The sequence below is a fragment of the Pipra filicauda genome, unplaced genomic scaffold (genome assembly GCF_003945595.2).
Source record: "Pipra filicauda isolate LSUMZ 115617 unplaced genomic scaffold, ASM394559v2 scaffold331_size1881853_pilon, whole genome shotgun sequence".
In the NCBI taxonomy this organism is placed as follows: domain Eukaryota; kingdom Metazoa; phylum Chordata; class Aves; order Passeriformes; family Pipridae; genus Pipra; species Pipra filicauda.
The window spans coordinates 417,056-442,090 of record NW_024104456.1 but is presented as its reverse complement, the minus strand read 5'-3'; the positions used below and the strand labels follow the sequence as shown (position 1 = coordinate 442,090).

Genomic DNA, 25,035 nt, shown 5'->3' with positions numbered 1-25,035 from the left:
ATAGACACTTGGAAATACAAAATTTATTCTGGTAAAAGAATTACTAGCTTATATATTACGGGAAAGGATTTGTTTTGCATCCTGTTACGCTCTCCTTGTCAACAGCAGAGCCACTTAGAATTTTTTCTTTTTAATTACCTTGCATCAGAAACATATTTGCCAAATGCTTAAGGTGTATTTGTCAATCTTTTTATGTGATTGCCTGTAATAACCTCATGGTATCCTGTTTTGACTTAAATGTGCTGAGATTCATGATCAGATGTTCTTTGATACTGATTTTTTGTTTGTGGTTGGGTTTTTTTTTTTACTTACCAGAAGAGGTCACTCATGTACTTTTTTTTCCTTTATTTTTCCTTAACAGAACTGTGTTTATACTTGAAACAGTCAATGGAGGTTGAATGTTTGACTTGAATACAGTTACAGAACAAAAATCAATGGGTTCTGATGTCAATATCTTTTTTCCAAAATGTAGACTTATATAATGTTGAGTTCTTAAAATGGAAAGCTTTAAAAGTTGTGCAGACATTCCTGCCTAAAGCTTCCTTATATTCATAAAAGGACCATTAAGATATTTATAAAAGGTGTCTTTTATCATTCTTACTGAAGAATTAATTTGGTGAGGCACTTCATAGCATGGCTGGTTATGTTAGAGCTAAGCATTCATTAATTTTTACACTTCTTTGATTCATGGCTTAAAAAGGCTTATCTAAAACTGTGCTTTGTATTTTAGTACTTCCCTTGACAGCACTGTTGTATTGTTAAATTTTTTTCCACTGGTGTGATAAGGTTTAAATTTCCATTTGCTATTACTAGTGACAAAAATTGTCAGAACATAATGATTATTGTATTGTCTGAGTTTTTTGGGGTTAATGGCACGTCATTCTCCTTAGTGGATTGTTTGCTTGGAAGAATTATTCTTTAAATGTACAAACTGTTCACTGCCCCCTCACCTGCCATCCTCTTCCCCACCCCCCAAAAAAGGGAAAAAACCAAAGTCTTTCTGAATGTAGGAAAAGTTCTAGTTTGCATTACATAACATTTCTCCTCTCTATATTTAATTTAGGTACATCAAGAGAGTGTTCACATGATTCAAGTCACAAGCAGCTTGATCAATGAGACAGTAGCCAGTCACCCAGAATGGGCAAAGTAAGAATGCTGAAGTTAAGCGAATAGTATAGGGTGGATGAACAAACTTCCAGGTGCTCTTATGCATAGTTTTTAATTTAAAAAATTCCCTAGGGGAACAGAAATGGGGGTGACTCTTACAGGCAGATGTAAAAGCTGAACTCTGAGGCAGTAGGAATGTTTATGCATTACTCTGGAGGACTGTCAGTGTGATATCTCATTTGAGGATTTTGGTGGAGAAGGACAGCTATATGAACTTCTCTAACTACAGTTGTGGAGAGGAAACTTTTGTGGTGCAGAGACTAAAGAGGTCAATATTTTTTCCCTTTTGCCTGTGGAAGAAAAGTACTGACAAAGAATGCTCTCTCTGGAAGGTTGCAAGATGAGAGCTGTGGAGATGTGGAGAGCTTGCTGCAGAATGCCTTTGAGGGAATAGGAGTTTTGGAATGAATTGAAGAAGAGTTCAAGGGTGGAAAGAATGGTGGATGGGGAGAGTTGGGATGAATCAGTTGGGAAGGGCTGTTCCTATTAAGAGTAGATGTGTGTAGTGTACGCAGTGGGAAGTATGCAGTAAGGTTTAGTGTGTGTAATGATTACAGTAAATGCCAAGGCAAATACTAAGGGAGGGAAAAGATTTTGAGAGAAATGCATCTAGAGAAAACCAAGAGCACACTGGTGAGCAAAGAAGTGATTGCATGAACACCAGAGGGGGAATAGGTGAGATTGAAGGGTGGGATTTTAAGGGGGGCATGTTCCAGATGGCTTTCATTCTGCTGCAGCTAAACAGACATTGGGTAAAGGTGAGATACCAGGAGAAAAAATTGTCTCCCAAACAAGAATGGTTGACTTTTTTCAAGGGCACATTTTAAACAAAAATGATGATGGTTTAACAGTATGTAAAGAAAGTGCATGCTGTATTATAAGAGCAAAATGATTTTTCAAAAACAAACCTAAAAGTATATAGTTAATAACCACTGTAGTAATATGTGTTTTAACACTACTTAAGTAATCACAATCAAGAGAATGGAAAGCACTTAAAATGTGTTTTATTCCTTCCTGGCATTTCTTTGTTTGGCCTTTCTGTTTTGCCATAAGATGGAAGTAAGTGGGACTAATGAAAATGGAAATTTGACTGACAAAAGCTTATTCACATAATGAAAATACTGGAGTATTAGTTGAGTAATTAGCAGAATTTTAGCTTAAATTTTTACTTCTGGTGTTTGCATCTAAATTTGAAGCACCCAAACCACGGTATTTTAATTCATTAAGAGTAACTATAACTCTCACCAAATCCATCAAGCTTCACCAGCTTTCAGAGCTTGATACTCACATTACATTTAGAGCTGAGTGACTGAAATGTCTTGGAATTCCAATGCAGAACATTTCCGAAGGATTATACAGACAGAAGAGCTTCCATGTTGATCTTCAGTCAGGTGAACAAATGTCCTGAACGGTGGTGTTTTTTTGTTTTGGAAGGGCTCCAAAAAGTGTCACTGAATCAAGATATAAAAAGAAAGTCAAAGCAGGTATTGTGTGCCCTGTATTCACAAGTGTTGGAATGCTGGCAACTCAGTAGGGTCCATTGCTTAGTCATTCAAAGTGATGTGAATCCCTGAAGAAATTCACGAGTGGGTAGTTTGGTGAGGACTCCGAAATAACTGGTGCCAAACCTGTTTTCAACTGGTTGCTTTTTCAGGGAAACTATGTTAACAATTTATGTTCAGCTTGTAATTCAGAATGTAGTCTTTGCAGCTAGATGAGACTGCTTCATATAGTATTTTCAGACAACTAGAACACCAGGAAAATTGCTAAGAATGTAGTGTGAATAGCACACATACAGATTGAAGAGCAGATCTCTCTTGAAAAAGTTGAGATACCGATTTAATTAAGGTTTCAGAAACCTTGGAGAATTTCAAATGCAAGGACTTGCCCTAGATTTAGTTGTGCTTTGCTTATGAGAAAATCTGTTTCTTGGTATGTAGAAGGAAATATTCTAGTTGCAATAAGTTTATATGTATTTAACCATGATACGTTGTTATTTCAGAATATCATTTTGCAATGTGTTTTGGATGTAATGAAATCGGTACAATACATAGCAGTTAACTTTGTTTTTCTTCTTTAAAAAACCCCAGCTGGCTCCCAGAAGCCCAGGTAATTCAGAAGGCCCTCAATTCCGCAGCGAATAATGTGTACCAATATGGCCGAGAATGGATTACACATAAGGTAAGAGTGAGCTCTTAAAACACCTTTTAATTTTTTTTTTTTATTTCTTGTATTTCATAAAAGTGGAAAGAAATAAAAATGTATTTGTCAGTAGTTCTTTTCTGTGGTTAACCGTCTGGTTGACAAATCTTTCTGCTCTCTGGTTTTTGTCTTGAAGGAAGAGTGGGAGTGATTTCAGTAGTCTTTTCCTCTCAGAGGATTATTTTTTTTTAAGAGCTGAAGAATCTGTCATCATTTTAATGATTTCTAGTGAAAATTCGTCAAATAAAACTGAGTAATATTTTTTTACCTGGCTTTAGCCTGTCCTATTATAGACGATGTAGGCTTTTGTTATTGCCACCACCACTCCTCCCCCTCCCCCTGTGTTCTAATTTCTATGTGGGATGGGTATGGTGGATGGGATGTTTTTTTTCAGTCATAATTTACTTAGTTAAGATAACTTTCTTCAGGAGAATTTGTCAAGATTATATGTATGTTTTGATATCGAGCACACATCTCAAATTATTTGATATGTTTACCCCAAAGATGTGAACAAGAATTTTGGATTAAGCATTTTAGAGACAGCATTGGTTTTTCAGTGCAGAAAGAAGTCCTCAGCTTGATGTAGCAGAATGTTTTTTAACAAAGTCTTCATATTATGAACCATGTTGTGTGAAGTATTTCATAATGGTACTCATATTTTCTAATAATTTGGGTTTGATCCATGCCTTTACCAACACTCTTATGTGATTCATAGAGCTTGGAGTTCATCGGTAGATGCCTACTTTATTCTGGCCTGTATAATAAAATGTTTTTGTATGTTTTAGCTCCATAAGATTTTAGGAGAAAAAGTGAATAACACCGCTGTGATTGAAAAACAAGTGCTAGAGCTCTGGGACAGACTTTATCACTCTTGGTTTGTGAAGGTGGGTAACTTATTTAAATGGTATTCATAAAAACTATCACTTAGTACTCTGAGATAATTACGCTAAGTATGCATTTCTGAGAAGGAGATTAGTAGAAAGTTGGATGCTGAGTAAAGGTGATAATAAAAAGCTGGGAAAAAATTTCAAGTGTGTAAGATCATTCTACAGTCACAGTTTAAGTACAGCCACAGCTATGTCGTTCACTTAAGTAGTAAAGTGTGTTTTTATGTATGCCATTTCATTTAGGCTTTTCCCACTTAATGTGTTTGGTATTTCATAGTTTAGAGGTTTCTGTTGAATTTTTGTGTTGTTGAGGTGTTAGGAAAAGAAAACTGGTATTCTGCGTGATTTGTTTAACTTTCATTAATTTGAAATTGGGAGAAAGAAATTGTCCCTTCATTAAGTTTCTTACAGTGCATTTTTGTAGCCATCTCTTAGTGGATTCTGTACAATGGATCTTGAAAAGTTCATAAGAGTTAAATAATTTTTATTCTGGCAATGCTGTTTACCTTTTAAAGGAAAAAGGAATTCATTAGCCATGATGCAATGGAAATATTAAAATCCAAAAATTATACCCCTGAAATACTTCTGTATATTTAAATAATTGCAATTATAATATATTAACTCTTTATACAGTCATTTTTCAAGTACCTCTAAAGTTCCAAGAGGATTCCTGTATTAAAAGAAGTAACAGTTTCAGTATAGTAGTCAAAGTGGAAAGAATCAGTTTCTGACAAGATAATGCTGTAGAAGGACCTGTTGAGAGATAACACAACACTGTTCAGGAGTATGGGACCACCGAGGAAAAAGTAAAACTGTATCTGCAGTAGATTTTTCTGGCCTTAAGCACTTGAGAGTATTCAGTGTTAAATGATTGACCAAGAAAAGCACCTACTTTGGATGCAGCTATGAATTATACTGATCAACCTGTTACTTTTACTAATACAACCTGTATGTCAGATGGTCTGTAGCATTGCATTGTTCGATAGGGCTCTGTGTCACTACCTGTGCTGTAGGAGCGCTTCTGTGGCTGCAGTACAGCACAGGGAGTGCCTGTGTTTGTGTGGTGGGATTTCTATTCTGCAGCTGTTACTTGAGGGAATACTGTGAGGCTTCTATCTTATAAATTCTCTTCTGGTAGGGTAAGAAACAGGTTTGCTACCAGTCAAAATGGTAGAAAGAGCTTCAGGAATGCACTGATGCTCGCTGCCTACAATCTTGAAGTCTGTTCCTCCTCTGGCCACCATTTACAAACTAGACACCCTATGTTACCATTGACATACTGGGAGGCAACCAGTTATCTGCGGGCCACAGGTAAATGCTCCAGAGTCTGCTCCTAAATCTTGCTCCTTCTATCATAGCCCAGATCCATGTAAAACATCTCACATGAGTGCTTTCCACCTGGCTATTTCCTTCTGTAATATTGTAATACTCTTGCATGGTCTTAGATGTATCTGAAAACTGGTAAACTAAGTGACAGTGTGGTGTGTAGGATATCTGTACCTGAGTACAGCTTTCAAGCTCCTCACTGTTTCAATTGTGGGAGCATAATAATTAGACTTCATTTTGAGGTGTGCATAGCATTGCTCTAGTCTGTAGGTGACTGAAGAACTCAGACTCAGGTGATACTATTCCATGAAAGCTGTGGAACTGAGGAAGAAATGCCGATGAAATGTGGATTCAACCATTAACCGGGGGGGAGTGTTGATCTGCTGGAAGGCAGGAGTGCTCTTCAGAGGGACCTGGACAAGCTGGAGAGATGGTCTGATTCCAACAGGATGAGGTTCAACAAGGCCAAGTGCTGATTCCTGCACTTTGCCCATAACAACCCCATGCAGCGCTACAGGCTGGGCACAGAGTGGCTGGAGAGCAGCCAGGCAGAAAGGAACCTGGGAGTTTGGATTGACAGGAAGCTGAACATGAGCCAGCAGTGTGCCCAGATGGCCAAGAAGGCCAATGGCATCCTGACCTGTATCAGGAACAGTGTGGCCAGCAGGACCAGGGAAGTGATTCTTCCTCTGTGCTCAGCACTGGTGAGGCCACACCTGGAGTGGTGTGTCCAGTTCTGGGCCCCTCAGTTCAAGAAGGATATTGAGGTGCTGGAGCAGGTCCAGAGAAGAGCAACAAGGCTGGTGAAGGGTCTCGAGCACAAGTCCTATGAGGGAGCTGAGGGAGCTGGGGTTGTTCAGCCTGGAGAAGAGGAGGCTCAGGGGAGACCTCATCACTCTCTACAGCTCCCTGGAAGGAGGTTGTAACCAGGTGGGGTGGTCTCTTCTCCCAGGCAACCAGCAGTAGGACAAGAGGGCATGGTCTTAAGGTGCACCAGGGGAGGTTTAAGTTGAATATTAAGAAGAAATTTTTTACAGAGAGAGTAATTAGACATTGGAATGGGCTGCCCAGGGAGGTGGTGGATTCACCATCCCCAGAGGTTTTTAAGATGAGACTGGATGTGGTACTTAGTGCCATGGTCTAGTAACCCCAGTGGTGTTGGATCAAAGGTTGGACTTGATGATCTCGGAGGTCTCTTCCAACCTGTTTGATTCTATGATTCATAAAAAGGTCAGTAGGCAGCAAATGGTATATATTTTAAAACGTTCTAGTGATGTGATAAAATCAGTAACTGTGACATCTCTGTACACAATGAAGTAAAGGAGTAACAGAATAATAAACCATTTGGACAATTATGGCATAACTCTGCAACCAAGGACAAGCATCTCCTCTTCCTAGTCCATTCAGGTGTGGAGTTTTGTTTTATTCTTGAGTTCTAGTGCATTTGTTGAGGAGGAATGTCTTCCAGATACCTTACTTATCAACACACAAGGCCTTAGGTGCTGAATAACATTGAATTTGAAATATGTATGAATAATAATGTTACAAAATTTGAAAATGGTATCTAAATCTGCTAGTTAATGGAAAGACCTGTCTTTAAAAGTAGAACTAGTTGAACAGATAATAGGTCTTCATACACTTTTCAGATACAAAAGGCCTATTGGAGGGAGATTTTTGACTACTCATATGTTTGTGCTCTAAATAAATTGCCAGCTCAGAAGAAAAATCTCTGTGTTGCTGTGGATTGTTAAAGAACATTGGTAACTGTGCATCACAAAGTGTAACTGTGTGCATCTAGAAAAAATTGGTAATAAGTGGAAAATGTAATGCTCTTAGATAAATCAGTGCAGGAACCTTGCTTGGAACGTTCCTTTGCTGTGTATGGCAAAAAAGGTACTGTCATTTTGAATGCAGGCTGGTAAGACTAAAGGTTTGGAAAATTTTAACAGAAGTAGTGGGATGCTTACTATAAAAATCAGAGTTAAGAACTTGAGAAGTCTCTTACTATTAAAGATTAAGATCTTGGATCTGTTGGTGTCAGTGGGTTTGGTTAAACTTGCTTACATAGAATTTTGACATCTTCCTCTGAAACATTTATTACGGTCCCAGACTGAGACAAATAGTCTTATTCTAGATAGTAATCAGGTGTGATTCATTGGACAATAGGCAACTTTATAATTAGGGTGGAGCCATTTAAGGAATTAGCTGTTGTGGTTATGGCCATGTCCTATTGTCTTGTTGTGTTGCAGTTACAAAGGTGTGTAGTCAGAAGAAATCATTCATGCATCCAATTTAGCTTTTATGTTTTGTGTGACTGAACATTGCCTGTGGAGAAGCAGATACTAACAGTGAGAAAAACTACTTGTTTTGGCTTCTGCTTGCATTTTCCTTTATGGGTTGTATGTTGCAAACAGTAAATTATGTAGGCAGTACCTGAAATCAATACCACTTTCTTGTGTGCTTTCATTAAGAGCTTGCAGTAAAGTTAATTTGTAACAGAGGTGAACGAGTACAATATAAAGAAATGTAATTATATGGCATAATTAACTACACTTTTCTGACAGATATTAGTTTTTTCAGTGTACAGAGTACTTCCAGGCATTTTTGGGGATGACGGTTAAAGCAGCACTAGGTATTTAGATGCATGTTGGAACTGTTCCTCATTAGGAAAGCATTAGTCTAAAACATTGCCCTTTGGCTTTATCATATCTGCAAGTTATTTGAATGTCTGTTGTCGTCACGTCTTTGTCTCTCTTTTTCAGAATGTGACGCATTCTGGAAGACACAAAGGACACAAGTGGCACATAAACCGTCAAAACAGCTGGCTTGGAGATATTCTGGACTGGCAAGATGTTGCATCATTTGTTCATGATAACATTGAAACATTTCTCTCAGTATGTATTCTTTGCACTTATTACCAACTTGGTCTAACTTTAGCTGATGGCAGTTTCTCCTTGGAGTACCACTAAGGTTATGGATTCAAGAACATGGAAAATTAGGGAAACACTGTTAGTGTTACTTACAGTAACCTAAGAAATTATTGTAAGCCTGTTTTAGATATAACCATAAAATAAACAGAACTGTTTTTGATGAAGAAACTCTCGTGATTTCAGCATCTTCATTGATACCAGCTTCCCAGACATCTTCCAGAGACAGATTGTTACTGCAGCATCACCTGTGTCACCTCCAAGCTAGTTTTCAATGCTTTATATTATGTAGTCTTTTTAAAAAAGAAACCAAGTGGTCTAGGTTATAATTGAAGAAACTGTTGACTAAGAGCTTGTGAAAACAAAACAAAGCTAAGAAAGTATATTATTTTTGGTCTTACTTTTTTTGCCTCAAATTATTCATGGGGTTGAAAGCATCTTATTTCTCTCTTCTTTTATGAAAGTTCTGTAGAGAATGAAATTAATATTTTACACAGTGTGAATTCCTGAATTAATACACTGGACCTTTCACCTTATAAGGAGAAAAAGAAAAAGTATTGGAAGCAATCCAAACTGAAGTGTTTCACTAAAAAATTATGTTGAGTCCAAAATGTTTAATATACAGAGTCAATCCCCAATGTCTTTGACTTAAGCTGTTATCATAAACTAGAAATATCATTAATTTTGGAGGAAGGACTATTATTTATACCTAAGTGGCAACACAACAGTTCTGTGGATACAATTAAAGTGAGTATTTGCCTTGAGACAGTGGTTGATTTAGACTGGTAGGGATGTGTGCTTTTTCTATCCCCTCTCAACTGCTGCTTAATTTGCTACAGTTTCTGTCGTAGAAGCTGTGAGACGAGAAAAAATGGAGAGGAATTATTGCAGTAAACGTTTTTTCAGTTAGTAGTGAAATTTGCTTAATACTTTTTCAAAGTTGACCATGCATGCTTGAGGCAGAATTATGAAAATGCACAGCACATCATGATTTAAAATAAATATGGAATTTCCTTCTAGGCAAACTGGCAAGAGGGACAGGAGAAACTACATAAGTGCTACCTGTGTCATTTGCAGGATTGCTGTGCACTGCCCAAAATCCATGATGAAAAGTGTGCTTCAGTAATCTAAATGGGCCAGAGAAATGTGTGAAAAGGAGTAAAGAGAATAAATATTTAAGAATGAAACACATTATTACTAAAATATTCATCTAGCTAACATACTTGTTTTACTTCTAAAATCTGGTTTCAAAGTTCACCAAAAAAAAAGTGTCAGCAATTGACTTGCTTTCCTGTTTATTTCCATGAACTCATTACTCATCAGCTGTGGGGAAACACCTGTCTTTTTTCTCCATACGATCCTGTCCTTAAGGACTGTAAACAAGCCAGCACAGTATATAACTCTAAATCCTGATTTCACATCCTTACTGGGCAGCATTTTCTTTGCTGGCTTGCTCATCTGCAGTGCATTGCATAAATATTTCAAGTTAAAATCAGTGAAAATCTGATTTCTGTGATTGTTCAGGTCTTTGAAACTTGGAGACGATGAAAATAAGAATAGTTTTGATTTAAGTCAAGTGTTTCTAAACAAGTTTCTTACCTACCCTAGGATACAATGGAACCTTACTGCATTCAGGATTTATATTTTCTATCGGAGCATGAAAATCTTTCTCGTGGTATTTTGAAGAGGAACAATGGGTTATTAGAATGACATACTGAATTAGGAAGGGCCAATACTTTAAATTATGTGAGTGCTTTTGAGAGGGGTTGTTTTGAGGTATTTGTTTTTTCTTGAGGGTAGATTTTTTTATGTTTGGTTTGTGTTTTTTGTTCGTTTGCTTACTTTTTTTCATGTTTTGTGGGACTTTGTGTGGGATTTAGACCAGGTTGGATGGGGCTTTGAGCAGCCTGGTCTAATAGAAGGTGTCCCTGCCCATGGCAGTGAGATTGGAACTAGATGATCTTTAAGGTCCCTTCCAACTCAAACTGTTCTATCTTTTTTTTTTTTTTCCTTGAGTGTGTTGTTTATGAGGGAAGTGTGGTTAAGAGTAGTGTTTAAACAGGTTAGCTATAATTCAAACTGTAGGATGTTTCTGCATCTGGACACTTCAAATCAATGCTAACCTGCATTCTTAAAAATATAGAAAGACACAGTACATTCCCAAAACTGCTTTGACAGTTTTTTAACATACAGATAATTTAAAGAAAATGAGATAGCTGTAAAGAAGTGGATATGCAGCTGTCGTGAGATTTCCTCCATCTTTGGAAAAGAATAAATGAGTATGATTACACTTCTTCCGTGTAATAAAAACTTGTACATAGATTGAGTTTACCAAAAAGTAACTGTCTTGCTAGCCCCTTGGCTTACTGAAATATTTCAGAATAGTACAGATGACAGCATTCTCTGAAAATATAGCTATTTGACAGTGTCATGTTACAACCACAAGCAAATAAGCTCTTTTCCATTGGTAGAAATCACGGAAGTGTTCTTCCTCTTTAATAAGAGAAGGAGCATTTGCTGTAAGAAAAACGTTAAAGGAAGACAGATGCAAGTGTTTCACTTCAGGCTTTTCCTGTGGCAGAAACTTTCATTTTAGAGTTAAAAGCATGTAATTAAACTGATGTAGCTATGCTGGGTAATTACTTATGTTCATTTAATTTGCAACGACATGCATGGATTCAGTATTCAAACAATGAATATCAGGTAAAGCTTGAAAGACTTACGTACCCCCCTTAAAATGTGCTGTTCATTATAGCAGTTATGCTTAGTGCTAGTTGGATGTAGACAGACCTTAATTATTTTAAAATAATTTACTATATAAACATAGAAATTGCTTGAATTCTTCATTTAATCTGAAGATAAGCTTTTCCAAGTCATCAGTTTGCTTTTTTCCCTAAAAGCTTTGGTGTAAGCAGCACTGCTGCCTTTTTCCAGTATTATAAGCAATAGTGTTAAAAAACAGTATATGCAGTGATGTATTACTGAAGTGGGGAGAGGGCAAGAGTGGATCCTCACTTATTCCTTGTATTTTGCACTCCATGCTCTAACCTGAGGTAGTTTATCACATGAATGAAATATACAGTATATAGCTGGACTATTAAGATGTAATTTCTGAAAAATAAAAAAGCGTCATTCTTTCCCCACTCACCTGCTTTTCCATTTATACTCTTTTCCTCCATTTCTTGAATGCTTGTAGCATTGAAAAAGTAAATCGCTGCTGGCTAAATCTGTGAATGATGACTCAGAGCTCCCTTGATGGTATATGAGACATTGCTAATGTCTCCTTAAATTGATCCTTTGGTTTCTTGCACAAGAATATTCATCATTCCACCAGCAGGTGGTATCTCACTCAGAGATTTCTCAGACAGGAAGACAGAAGACCTTCCATTACGATGTACACAGTGGGCTTCAGCTTAGTTAGGTTTCTCTTTCTGTGCCTTTAGCATGACTGATCTGTGTGTTTTAAGTCAAGTAAGTTTCTCAAATATTTCACTGAGTTACTACATATCCTATTATTTTCTCTAGCCCTGATAATTTCTTGAATATCGTCCTAAGTTTATAGCTAATTGAGTCCATTTTTCAATAATATATAAAATAGCATGTCTGTTGCTTGTTTTGTTGTTTGTTTTTTTTTTCTAGTAAGGTAAGTGTTTAGAGATTTAGTCTTTCTTCCTCATAATGAGTGTTGTTTTTTTTCAGGGTAGGTAAAATTCGACCTGGTGTCTGTTTTTAGAGAAGGAGTTAATTTCTTTACCATCGGAAAGTCAAAGAAATTATGCTGAAGGATAGTCTTTTTTCTGTTGGTGTTTTGTCTGTTTGACATAAAGGTCAAGCAAAGACGTTTTTTCAAAAATCAACTGTTGAACCCTGAAGCGTTAACGCAGAACTTTACGGGTAAACATTTATTTAGAAATCAGCTTTTAATTGGAGCAGGGAGCTTTTAGTCTTGTGCATAACGTATTTTTCTTCACAATGCCCATTGCTTGTCTTTTACCTTAAAGGTTTATTGACTTGTTCTCTTGCTATCGTTTTTGAGTTGTCAGGGTAATACATCTTTCTGAACAGAAAAATAATTAAAAGTATGCAGAAGGACAAGTTTTTTCCTAATACCTCTGTGTCCCATTTTATTCCCTTTATACATCTGTTAAAATGATCTCTATAATCAAGTTAGGTACATAGTTTTATCTGGCTTCCAGAAGCTTGTTCAGTTGAAGTTCTCAGAAAATTACTTTTTTGGTCAAGTGTCTTTTAAACTTCGCTTTAAGGTGTATACCAGTTTAAAAGTGGCCTATAGGACACTTAGATGCCTTAGAACATTGGGTGCAATTTTGATTTCTTGCCTGTTACAGATTGGAAAGGCATAGTAACTGATACTGATGGTGACACAGCATGGTGTAATGAATAAGGGAGTCTTGAATTCTGCCCACTTTTGTAGCTCTTTAAACACTGACCCCTTAAGGCTACTTACAAAACAGTGTTTTCAGGAAAAAGTTGAGGAAAGAGGTGTGTTTTTCAGTTATGTAGTAATGGCAATATTAAAGTGTCATTGTTGCATAAATATTCACACTTAGTTGTGTTTTGGAGAACTTGTCTCAGCTGACAAGGTGTTAAAAATTGTTTATGCATAGTAAGTGGTCTCATCAACTCAGCTGCAGTACGCTCTGGGAATCAAACAGCATAATAAACTCCTAGGTGCAGGTACATGTATTTTGATTCTGTGAGTGTTATTGAAGTATTTGAGCATGTTCCAATACTGTATTCTGTAACGATTAATGTCTGCTATGTCTGTCTTCTCATCCTAGCTATGAGAAGCGTGTATCTTGAAATTTTAATGATACATATGCTTAAAGAGGAATTACTCTGTAGTTGGAGACAAGTCCTAAAAGATGCACTTGCTTTCATAAGACATACCAAAGCTGTATGAAAGGCACTATCTGCACTTACTCTAAAGCACGTGCTGGTGATAACTAGTTCAACAGTTCTTATCAATGACTCCACCAAACAAGGATTCTCCATGGTGATTGAACCATCTGATAACTGCATTCAAACTACCTGCTGTTGTATACTCTTAGTTATCAGCTCCTCATGCTACAGCTTCTAAAATGTTAAACAAATGCAACCTACACTGTAGGGGCATCCTATTTTGAAGGAAACATTCCAGTGCCCACCAAGTGTGCGCTTTCTTCTAGCAGATGGAACAAGACCCTCTCATTGTGAACCCTCACCAGTATCAACTTGACTTATGTCTTGCAAGTATTAACAATTGCTGTGATTAGTATTAGGAAGACTGTTAAATCAGACTAGTTTTTCTCTTTAAAACAAAACTTCACTCGATCAATTTTCATTAACAACACACTTCATGCTAATGGTTTGGTTTACAGTCTCCTAAGTGTTATTGTTATGTATTCAAAGTGGTCAGTCCTCAGTGGTCATGCCCTACATGAGCTGTGAGTATAGAATACCATCGTGAAGATGCTGTGTAGTTGGCACCAATAGCCACTGTCCTTAATGATCTGAGTCACAGAAGTCAAAATGAGCTGGCTCAAAGAGCTCTTAGATACAGAAAGCTGGAACTGTAGTGGACATAATCTTCCCTCAAATTAAGAAACTTGTCCTTTCTTAAGGTATTTTTGTTTTGGACAACTCCCAGCCCTTGACCTCTACCCTAGACTATGTACTGTGATACTTGGAAGAAGCATTACTCTTCCAGGTCAGAGCAAGTGCCGTGTCCTGTTGCTTGCCTGCCTAGTTTTTTTCCTCTTTCTTAGTTGCTACCTCGTTTTTGTAAAGCAAAAGCAGTCTTCTGAGCTCTTAAGGTTGTACATCTTCAATGCCTTCTTCCTCAACTAACTGTGTGTTTGAGGGGCCTTTGTTTTCTACCTGTGTCTGTATTTTCAAGGCCTTTGCTGCTGTTCTGTCATTAAACTCTACATCATAACAGAAGAGTTATGGCACCAAGCTCCTGCTCACACACCAACTTCTAGTAACAGACTTAAACATCTCAGACTGGAGCCTTGCACAGTTAGCATACAACTCAAGGCCTGCTATTAGCAATAGCAGTACTATTTTTACTGAATACTGAATACCAACTGCTTTAGCTACAAACCATTCCCTCAAAAATCATTGTCCTCTGTGTTTACAGTCCTCATAATATAATGTACATTTAGTAACATTACCTGGAGGCTGCATGAACTTATACCACTGCTGCACCCCTAGAATGAATTCTTAAAAAAAATTCTTAGAAGGAAAGGGACAGGTACCAGTGGAAAAACATTTTTCAGCAGAGCCTCTTCTTCACTTCTAACCTCACTTGAATTCTCAAGAGAGAGTAATAAAATCTTCACAAATGATGAGTTTTAACATTCATAATTCCCATTAAATAGTAATAAGCATGAACTAAGTAGATTTTTCTGTGTTGTAATTCCCTGTCATTTCCCCCAACACTTACTCCCTGTCAAGTTCATGCTTAATAAATTATTTTTGATATGTTTCACTCAGTTCTAAAGGAGAGGTGATCACGACACACACTCCTTTGTCTCCTCTACAAATGCTAGCTACTTAGGTTTTTTAATTTGATTTTAGGTTTATTTGATTTGGGTTTTTTGATTTTAATTCAGTCTAATGGCTATTCCTTAAATGAGGAATAACCATTGCTAGTTTTGAAGTCTTCACTTACAGCTTTGAACCTGGAGAAGGGCTTTTGTATCAGAGCTTTTACAGTTTTTCCAGTTATATTAGTTAGTCTGAAAGAAACTGTGGCTTTTTGTTTGTGACGTTACTTCTTTTATATGCTTGAGTCACTTTGGTTAATACATTCTTACTTCTGGATTAAATATTTGTTATGAAACTACTCTGCATTGCATTTAGGATGCCTCCATGTGCCTCCTTTTTTGTCTCACAACTAGTCTTTACTATCTGTAACAAATAAGCAATCAGTTCCCCAAACCAGTACAAAATTTAGTAGATTGTCTAATAGTGTTTAATTTTTTCCATAATTACTTGACTAACTGTTGCATCCCTATTCAAAATCACAACTTGTGCATTCAGCTGCAGTTATTATAAAAATAATGCATTTCATTGAAACTTTTTAAAAACAAATTTATTGAAGTAGTAATTTTATTATTTGATTTGAAGCTTCAGATTTATTTGTACCTTGTGATGTTACTCCTTGTTCTTTATGTTTTAGCGTTTCCACTTTTGGAAAAAAGAATTTTTTCTCACAAGACAAGATCTGCTTGACAGCAATGTTAATGACCATAAACAGATGTCACTACATCTAGATTTTTTGCAATTTTGCATAATGAAATAATTTTGAATATTGGGAGAAAAATTCTAAAACCTTGCAACCAGCTACATAGAAACTTGTCTTTGGTAAAGTAGACATTTTCACTTAATACTGCCTGCTCTAATGTAGGACTGAGGGAAGATGATTTTTTTAAAAAATTTCATCTTTTTATGACTTGATGGAGATGAATCACTCTGTAAGCAATTCGCTGTCCTTGCTAATACCATCCAATGCCTGACTTTGCCTTCGCTTCTTCCTCCTTCTCCAGATTCTGGAGTCTCTATGGATAGTGATGAGTCGCAATGTGAGCCTCTTGTTTACTACAGTTACAACATTAGTGACAATCCTCTTCCACAGTGGGACAGCTCTTCTCAATTTTGTGCTTTCTGTGGTAAGTAGTATGTCATTGGTTTTACATGGTCTGCTTTACTGAAGGAACCTAATTACACATGTTGTAACAGTGAAAAATCAAACCTAAAGTATTGAAAACATCTACATTTATCTAATACCAAAATTCTTTTAAGATTTTGCAAATTCTATATCTGTTTGGGGGCATTCTAGACAAGAGGGCAAGATTTGTGTAATTCCCACATTAGGGAGTTGGTAGTCTTCCAGTCATTCCTTTAATGAAGAACTCCTGTTTCAGGCCTTGAAGATACTAAGCTGTAACTTGTGATAACCTATGCAACTAGGGAAATCTTATGACTTGTCCTCATAAGCGTATCCCTATATTGGCCATTGCTTTCAGAAGATGGAAAAAAATCGTTACAGGGAAATCAGCAAATTATTCTCTATTTGTCATTCGGTTAAGCAAAGATTACATGAGAACATTTAATTTCTTCCTTAGTCCACAACTTCACCTGTGATGGTGCATTGAAAACAGTGTCTGACATGTTAGCATACTTAAAAATTACAAGTTTGGATGCTAATTGCAGATGATTTCCAAATATTCGTGTTCAGACACAAAATTTAGCTTTAGATGCCTAATGACTTAGTATTAAGTTCATTGCATGCTGTTGTTGTGATGCATGATCCTGACTTTTTATCTGTCAGCAAGGTCCTGCCTCATGCGGGTCACTGCAGTCAGCTGGTTTAGCAGAGCTAGTTGGGGTCTTGCTGTGTTGGAATTCTTTTAAAAATTAGATGCTTCAACTGTACTCTTATTTTTTCATTTTGCAGGATTCTTAGTTGCTAGAGAAAAAATTTTACTATTTTGAAGTGGCACAAACTAACTTAAATTTTCCATCAAGATTATGCTCAAAGTGGTTAGCTTTTCAACTGATTATATTTCAGTCCTGTTTTAGTCATTTTGAATAAAAATAAAAATAGTGAATTTTATTTTGATAAATGGTTCAAAAATTTATTCTTTAAAACACAGAAGTAATAGACACTTTGTTCAGAACCTCCATTTTGAAAAATATATCTTCCATCAAAACGTACATTAGGAATGTCAGTCCTTGTAGTATATCCATCCATGATCCAGTAAGGCTGTAGTCAGATCCTCAACAGACATTTGAAAACTCATCATTAGTTACAGAAGTACCACTTCTTTTTCACTTCTGAATACAAATTCCAATCTGCACACGCATGCACATGGATGTATGTAAATGGCTTTGTGTGGGTGTTTTTATATATATATATATATATATATATATATATATATATGCAGACATGTATATTCGCACATGCACACACACACACACATTCTACTCATGCTCTGTTACAGAGATAGGAAGAGAAATTCAGTTGATGGGCATCTAAGTCCTGAAGGGAATATGCAGATTTTTGATGCTGTAAAACACACAGCAAAACAAAACAAATAAATAAAAACAAAACAAGCAAAAAAAACTCCAACAAACAAAACCCAAAAGCTTTTCAGCAGAAAATTGAGTATGAAAGGCAGATAGGATAATATTTAGTGAGTCAGTGGACCTGACGCGCAAGCAATTAGGTCATATGTTTCTTGATATCTGTGGAAATGCTGAATTATCATTTTGGTATAGAGTGTTTACCCACAGCTTTCTCCTTGAATTCAGTCTGTCCCTGCTCAAATTAGTGTTTAATGCTTTTGGCTACAGTACAAATTCTACAGCAAGGTATTGTAATCCACCAATTGCTTAACTATGGAAAGTTCCTGCTGTTTATCTTTGGTAAATTCCTCCTCATAGTCATCAGCAGGATCTTGAACTGTTGCTTAGGAAACAATTTAGGTATCTCAGGTATCCTGTAAAAGAGGTCTGAAAACTTTCATGCTCCAGTTGATACAAGATAGTGCCTATCATTTTGCTGCTGAATTTGCTGAGGCTATTCTACTTGTTTGAACAAGCAGCGACAGATTTTTTTTTTTTTTTTTGCGTTTCTGTACCTATTGTGCTAAAGGAAATTTGCAAAATTTTCAAAATGCAGATATTCTAAAATTTTGTATGGTGCTGTGGTTACATCCATCTTCTCTTAGCAGAAATTAGGTTTGTATTTTTTCCTAGCTTGTAGTTCAGTTCAACACCATTTTACTCCACTCCTGTTCATTCCCAGCCATCACTTTGACTTTTACAATTCAGGTGTGTGTTGTGTCGTTACTACTTAAGAAAGCAAGTTTCTTCTGTAAACACTGGGGAAGAACAGTCAGGATGAGCTGATATTATACTTGGAGCAGTATGCTGCTTTCTGTGTTGAAAACTGCACTTAAAAGAAGGATCTGTAGGCAGTGCTCAGTGGAAGGAAGACAACACCGAGTACCTGCTTTAGTGTAAAGTTTTCTAGTAAAATCAGGAAATATGACAGTAGTTTAGGAGAAATGACAGAGCCCGTCAAGGGAGAAGATACCATCCTCTGCAAAGCTGCGATTATGGTTAAAATCTAAGGCAAGTTTTAAGATTTACTTATTTGAAACTGTGAAAAAACATAGCTGATACTGCTACTGGCACTAGACTATTTCCCATTAAAGCAATTTATTTATTTTTTAATCTCAAAATGAGTGTTAACAGCATGCTGTTGAAATGTGCTAATGTAATTGTTTTATTAGATTGATTAGTTTATCACCCAAGTCAAGAGATCCTGGGAAGATGGAATACAGCCTAAACCAATATGTAACATTTCGTAAAGGGGTCGTAGTAGGTGAACAGTGAAATGTGACTTTCAAGTTAAAGGGTGGAAGTGTAGGGTAGGGGGTAGCAGTAGTAACATTTCGCTGAGTATAAAGGAATTAGGAACAGAGGCAGATGGATGGCATTCTTGAGACTGGTAATTAAATACTGCATGTTGTGCTATCTGCATTTTGTTTTCTGAGCATCTTCAGCAAGAATGAAGGAAAAAGACACGAGGTATCTGCAGACTGGATAAAATACTTGAAAGTAATAGACTTAGGGAGGCCGAGCTGTTTGGTTCATGAAAAGATAAAGATGTGGCTTATTCTATCATACAAGTAGGTTGGAAATAAGGAAAGTGAAAGAATCCTTTCTAGTCTTGAGAAGAAAGAAAAAATATCTAAGTCTTGTAGATAAAGCAAGTATAAGTCATAGTTTACATTTGGAGCATACAGAATGGATTTTTCTTGTTTGAGTTATTCTGTTTCAAGACTGACACAGTTCTGTGATTTGTGCTTATCCCAAAAAGTTACTAAACCCACTAACAGAAAAATAAAAGAAACACAGTCAACTGCAACATACAGAAAACTAATCCCATCTGATTGTAATTTTTATGTCTTTAAACTGAAACAATGGAACTGCCATCAATTCTGCTGAGACCCATCATCAAACTCACAGAAGGAGTATTCATTTAGGATTGCCAGCTTAACATAAAATTTATGTTTGTGAGTTTTTGTGTAATTTCTGTCTGATACCCAGCTGCATAATGACTCTTGAGACAACTCAAATTTATTTGGCAGTTTTGTTTGTTTGTTTTGATAATAGATGTTACTATTCAGCAATTTTTTTATCTGTTATACATGCTGAAAAAGAACCAAAAAAACCCTCAACTAGAATGTTGAACAACATTCCAGATCTAGATCAACATTGTAGTTGTTTGATCTTGATGTGACTTTGGGAAGAGGCTAAACAGAGACAGAAGTTTTATAATGTTTAGCTATACGTGTTAAGTCTTTTGTGGGGCAAGGGAGAAAATTATTCTTTTAGCTTGGTGTGTTTCTCTAAATCCAGACTTGTAGAAGAGTATCTTGTGCCTTTCCAGTAAATTTCAATATCCAAAACATAGTTGCACATTGTAATTCTTGAAAGTATTTATTGACTTTTAAATTAAAACTCCAATTTGTTTTGCAGGTGATTTTTCTGACCACACTGTTCTACCTATTGAGCTCCAGTGATGAGTACTACAAACCAGTAAAATGGGTGATAAGCCTGACACCTTTATCTCAGCCAGGTCCTTCCTCAAATATAGTTGGCCAATCCGTGGAGGAAGCAATAAGGTATGTTGCTGATTTCTTGCACTTTCTTGAAAATTCTATTTTAAAATTCACGTTCAACTGCAAACAATTAACAATTGCAATAACTTGTGTTTCAGAGATGAGTTGCAAATCTCAAAGATTTTCAAGAACCCAGCATTAATGATTTTCCCACCATGATTGTTAATAGAACAATTTGATTGGACTTGCCTTAAAAATTTTTCAGAGGTCTGTGCTGTCATGAATACTAGTGTTTTATAGAACTGATACACCCATGACATCCCTAACTCATCAGGAAGCAGTGTATTTGCAGTTACAGCTAGTGCAGCTCAGTAGGAGTAGATTCACGCAGCAAAACAGTTGAAATGGAGGACCTGACATCTGTGCTGTACACATTTCAGAATTAATTAGTTTGGACTATTTTTAGTCCAAGCTTGAAGAATAAGTGCCCATTTGCACCTGGAATGTACTATGTATGCACCTGGAGCGTATTTTCCAGATCAGTTTCATCTGAAAAAATCTAGTTCATGATCTCCATAAAACAAATTACATCAAAAGGAACAACAGTGGAGTGCTCTCCTTATCGCACTTAAAACACTACTGTACTGCAGCTCCAGAGTACATGCACAGTGTTTCATGCTCAGTTGCCATTCTTAGGTTTCACCTCTAAACTACTACAGTGACTGAAGGAGAATTTTTTGTGTTTTTAAATATGATTCACTGAGATTTCATGATAAAGCAGTTTTTGGGGTGCTACAGTAATGTTCGTTCATCACAGATGAATGAAACCATCAACTTTCACCTGTTAGCAGCTTGGAACACTAACATGTTGGTAATGTAATAAAATAGATTTTAAATAAGGTGTTTAAGTCACAGCTTACTTTTTAAAAAAAGTTGATGGTTTGGGCAAAATGAGCAGACTCCATGCTAAACTTTGTACAACCATTGCCTCTTACACCACTGCTTTGTGTCATCTTGTGCATATCTACGAAACATGAATAGACTTTAAGCGGTCGATGTATTAAAGCTACTTCCCAAACTCTTTACCAAATGTTTGCTGTTTTAACAATGGAAAGGTTATATTATGCTGTGTAAGATCTCGAACAACAGTGCTAACTGCGGTAGTCTTTAAAATGAAGGGGCAATTCAGGTAGAAAGCAACAAATTTGGAATTCTGTGAAAAAGTTAATAGCCCTTCTCTTCCGTGACTGCTATTGAGCTTTCATTGATCACATGGTTAGTATCTCAGTTCTATCTTTACTGAAGAATGTGAGCAGATTTAGAAACTAAAATTTGTCTCGTAAATTGTTCTCTTTAGCCCATGGTAGAGGGAAACAGTGTCAAAAAATAGGATATAGTTTGTCTGGGAATAGGTGCTCTGTAAGGAGGATTGTATTAAGTGCAGTTGCAAGTTTTTAAGTATGTGACACAGGTGACCCAAGATATTTCTGAGTTTAGAATGGAGGAAAGAAAGAAAATAATATTAGGGAAGCTACAGGAAAATGAGTAGAAAAGAGCCAGCATGCATTGGTAACTGCAAATATGATGAGAAAAAGCCAGTGTCTGGAGAATGTGGAATGTGAAGCTGCTTGTCATATGCAAGGGAATTCGGTCTGTATGTTCACTAAGGTAGTCTGTATCAGTCATTCATATTTGTTTGAAGAAACCTATACTTGGTGCCTCATTTGAATTCTTTGGAATGATACTTCTGAGGTTTTCAGAAATTCCTCTCTCTTGCTCAGTTGTACCTAAGGATTTATCACAATGCTTCTAGGTTAGCTTGCATTCCACTCAAACCGTATTGTGATTTTCGGTATGGAAATAAGGAGAGTATGCTAACAATTTTGCATGAGTTTATCCTTGCCTAATTTTCCATTTGAAAAATAATTGCCACTGTAAGCCATTTCTTCTGTCACAAAGTAGCAGCTATCCTTTCTTTTGAACATGAGTTGTTGCTACAGGGGTAGGAACTTAAAAATGGCTTGTTCACCTTGTCTATAAGAGGCATGCAAAATGGATATTAATACTTGGTGATAGGATGGGAAGAAGATGCTCTATTTGTGTTGTGAATTATCAAATAATGAAACTTCTCTAGTTGCTTTCTTTATTAGACTATGACAGCATTATACAACATGAATTCACCCTCAAAATACTTATGCTTTCAAGTTGACCAAAAGCAGAGAAAGATTAAGTTAATAAATCTGAAAAGTCACCAGCTATGTTCCAGCTTCCACCACTCTTCAGTAGGAGATAGCACGTGTACAAAGCTAAGACTGCATCTAACTAGTCCTTGTCTGGAGTGAACGGATCCTCCTAGCAAGAGGTGCAGTTAGTCTTTCTGTTGCTCATAGACCGAATGACATAAAAATGATCACCTTCCATGTTGTCAGTCACTTCTGTTGCTCTTTTACTTAAAATGTGTTTGTGCAAGGCACTAGGGAACTTGGATATAATCAAGGAAGTCTGTTCCTTTGTGTCCCTTGCTGTTTATTTCAGAGGAAAAGAGCAGGGAGTAAAGAGGAGGAGGGCAATCAGCAAGTGGTTTCTGTAGCTCGAAAAATCCCATAACTTGAAGATGTTACCCAGCAAACACTTAATCAAACCAAGACCTTTTCTCATTGCAGTTTCTCTCATCAGAACTGTGTCATGTTTTTTATTTTATGGACTATAAATAACTATAAATTTTATAAATATTTTTCTAACTCCCTTGATGATGAGTTTGCAAAGACAGCATCAGTTCTCTGTTAACACAAATAGATTTATTTGCTGTATGGGGGCAAGAGCAGCTTTTCAGCCTACTTTGAGCCAAGTGTTGAATCTGTTTCTGTCACAATAGCTCAGATTATAAATTTGCACTTGAGTAGTGGGAGAAAATAGATGCAGCTGTTGTGACACTACAGGAATTTTTAAGAAGCAGAATGTTCTGGCCTTTGGTGGGAAATTCATTCATCCAGGACAGCAAGGAGGCAAAATGTATCAAGTGGCAGGATTGAGCAGAGATTTGACAAGAGTATCACACCATGCCTGAGCCAAGAGCTTATTTGGAAGGCCTACTGGTACAAGGGCAGAGCAGCGAAAGACAAAAGATGGCTTGGAGGCACCAACCAGCACAGCTTCACCGAGGACTTAGTTGTGCTGGGAACAACATGAACCTTGCTTTGAGGAGGTGACTGTCCTAGTGGGACAAGGGGAGAGCAGTGACTGCCATTTACTCTGACTTCAGCAAGGCCCTGACAGCTTCCCACAGTAACCAGAGCATGGTTGAGCATGGGCAGGAGAAGGGGACTGCTGTATGAGGGGAGGAGCTCTTCTGTGTGCTCAGCAGGACAAATTCCAGCTGTGGGGATGCTGCTAGTGGTGGTGTGGCTCAGGGCGGTAGTGAGGCTGATGCTGATGATGGTCTGGAGTAAGGGCTTGGGTGATGGTGGGACAGGTCACCTTCCTCAAGATTGTGGGTGTCCCTTCCCATCTGGGGAAGGCAGGAAAGCTGCTGGGCTTGTCCTCTTGGGGAAGGCAAAAGCTTGATATAAAGCAGGCATTCTCCTCCCCAATCCCTCAGGCCTGAGTACTGAAGAGATGGCACCTCTTCACAGGGGACGGTGGGGAGGAGAGAAAGAAGGGCCCACACAACCCTTTACAGTCAGCAAAATAACTGTTTTCTAGGCCTCTCTTGGGACAAAGAGGCAAAGGGATGTTTTACAACCCAAGGGATCTTTCACCTGTTGTGAATGTGATTGTTTGTAAGCTGAGGGAATGCAGTTTTGCAAACTGGTCATGAGTCAGTTTTCCCAATTTTGAGTAACTTTCATCATGAAACTGCTGCTATCGTTTTAGAGTAAACACTTGTGTGTGCTTGTTGTCATATACTGCCTTTGCTCCTCCTCATTGGTTGCTTCTTATGGAAGGCAGCATTTAATCTACAGGGGTGAGGAAAGGTCAGTAGTTGTGTGATGATTCCCTGAAGCACAGTGAAAAACCTGGGAGGAAGATCACTACCAATAGTGTATGTGACCACGGGGATTTCTGACTGATGTATGAAATACTGGTTCTATTTCAAATCAACCAACTAATTCAAAATTCCATGCTGGAATTTCATGTGCCATTGCCTGTAAAATGAGATGGGAAATAAAAATTTAGGAACATTATAATAATCCTGAATACTGCTAATGCATTAGTAGCAAAAGAGCTTCTGTTCTCTAAGAGTTTTGGTCTTTGGTGCCAAGTTGGTTTATCTGTTTCTCTTTTTCTTTGGTGTGCAATCATGGGTTTTTCTCACTCTGATTTTAACGTTTTTGGCATGGCCACACTTCATTATTCTTTCTTCTTCTTGGTTAATTCTTCATTTACCCTTTGCCTTTCATTTCCCCCTCCTCAGTTCTGTCTTTTTTGTTTATTTGTGGGTTTGGGGTTTTATTTATTTATTTTTATTTTCTTCCTGTTTTCCATATTACATGAGTGGGTATCAGCACAAAATTGTGGTGAATTGCAAAGGTAATATTGCATCTTCATCATGTGCAAGAGTCTCCATTGACTGACAGTGGTGTTTAGTTGCCAGTGAATACAGTAAATGCAATTTACTTTCACTGAAACTACTAAAAGATAGCCATAGGAACCAGTGGAGAAAGGGGAACAGGGCAGGGACTGGTGACTGTGGCAGAAGGGTTATGCCAGCGTAGGCTGAGCTGGAGGAATTCCTCTGGCAGCAGTCTGTCAGGTTTAGGAAGATGACTTGCTTTAGAAATGTGAGAACCACTTGGACCAGTATAAACCAGTATTTAAATAATTCTAGTTCTCAATAGTAGTTATTGAAATTTTTCTTTGTAATTATAGTTAATAGTGTAGTAT

The 25,035-nt window shown here is 37.2% G+C and overlaps 1 protein-coding gene across 2 annotated transcripts in view; it reads left to right on the top strand.

Moving 5' to 3' along the window:
* The window catches only part of TMEM245 (transmembrane protein 245), an 81,413-nt gene that overhangs the window by 33,023 nt on the left and 23,355 nt on the right, over nt 1-25,035 (top strand). For both annotated transcript variants that reach the window (XM_027715747.2, XM_027715746.2), the window contains 6 exons: nt 1,064-1,146; nt 3,258-3,348; nt 4,155-4,253; nt 8,345-8,476; nt 16,063-16,185; nt 20,069-20,214. In XM_027715747.2, the coding sequence (XP_027571548.1) occupies nt 1,064-1,146; nt 3,258-3,348; nt 4,155-4,253; nt 8,345-8,476; nt 16,063-16,185; nt 20,069-20,214 (674 nt within the window). The remainder of the gene's footprint in view (nt 1-1,063; nt 1,147-3,257; nt 3,349-4,154; nt 4,254-8,344; nt 8,477-16,062; nt 16,186-20,068; nt 20,215-25,035) is intronic.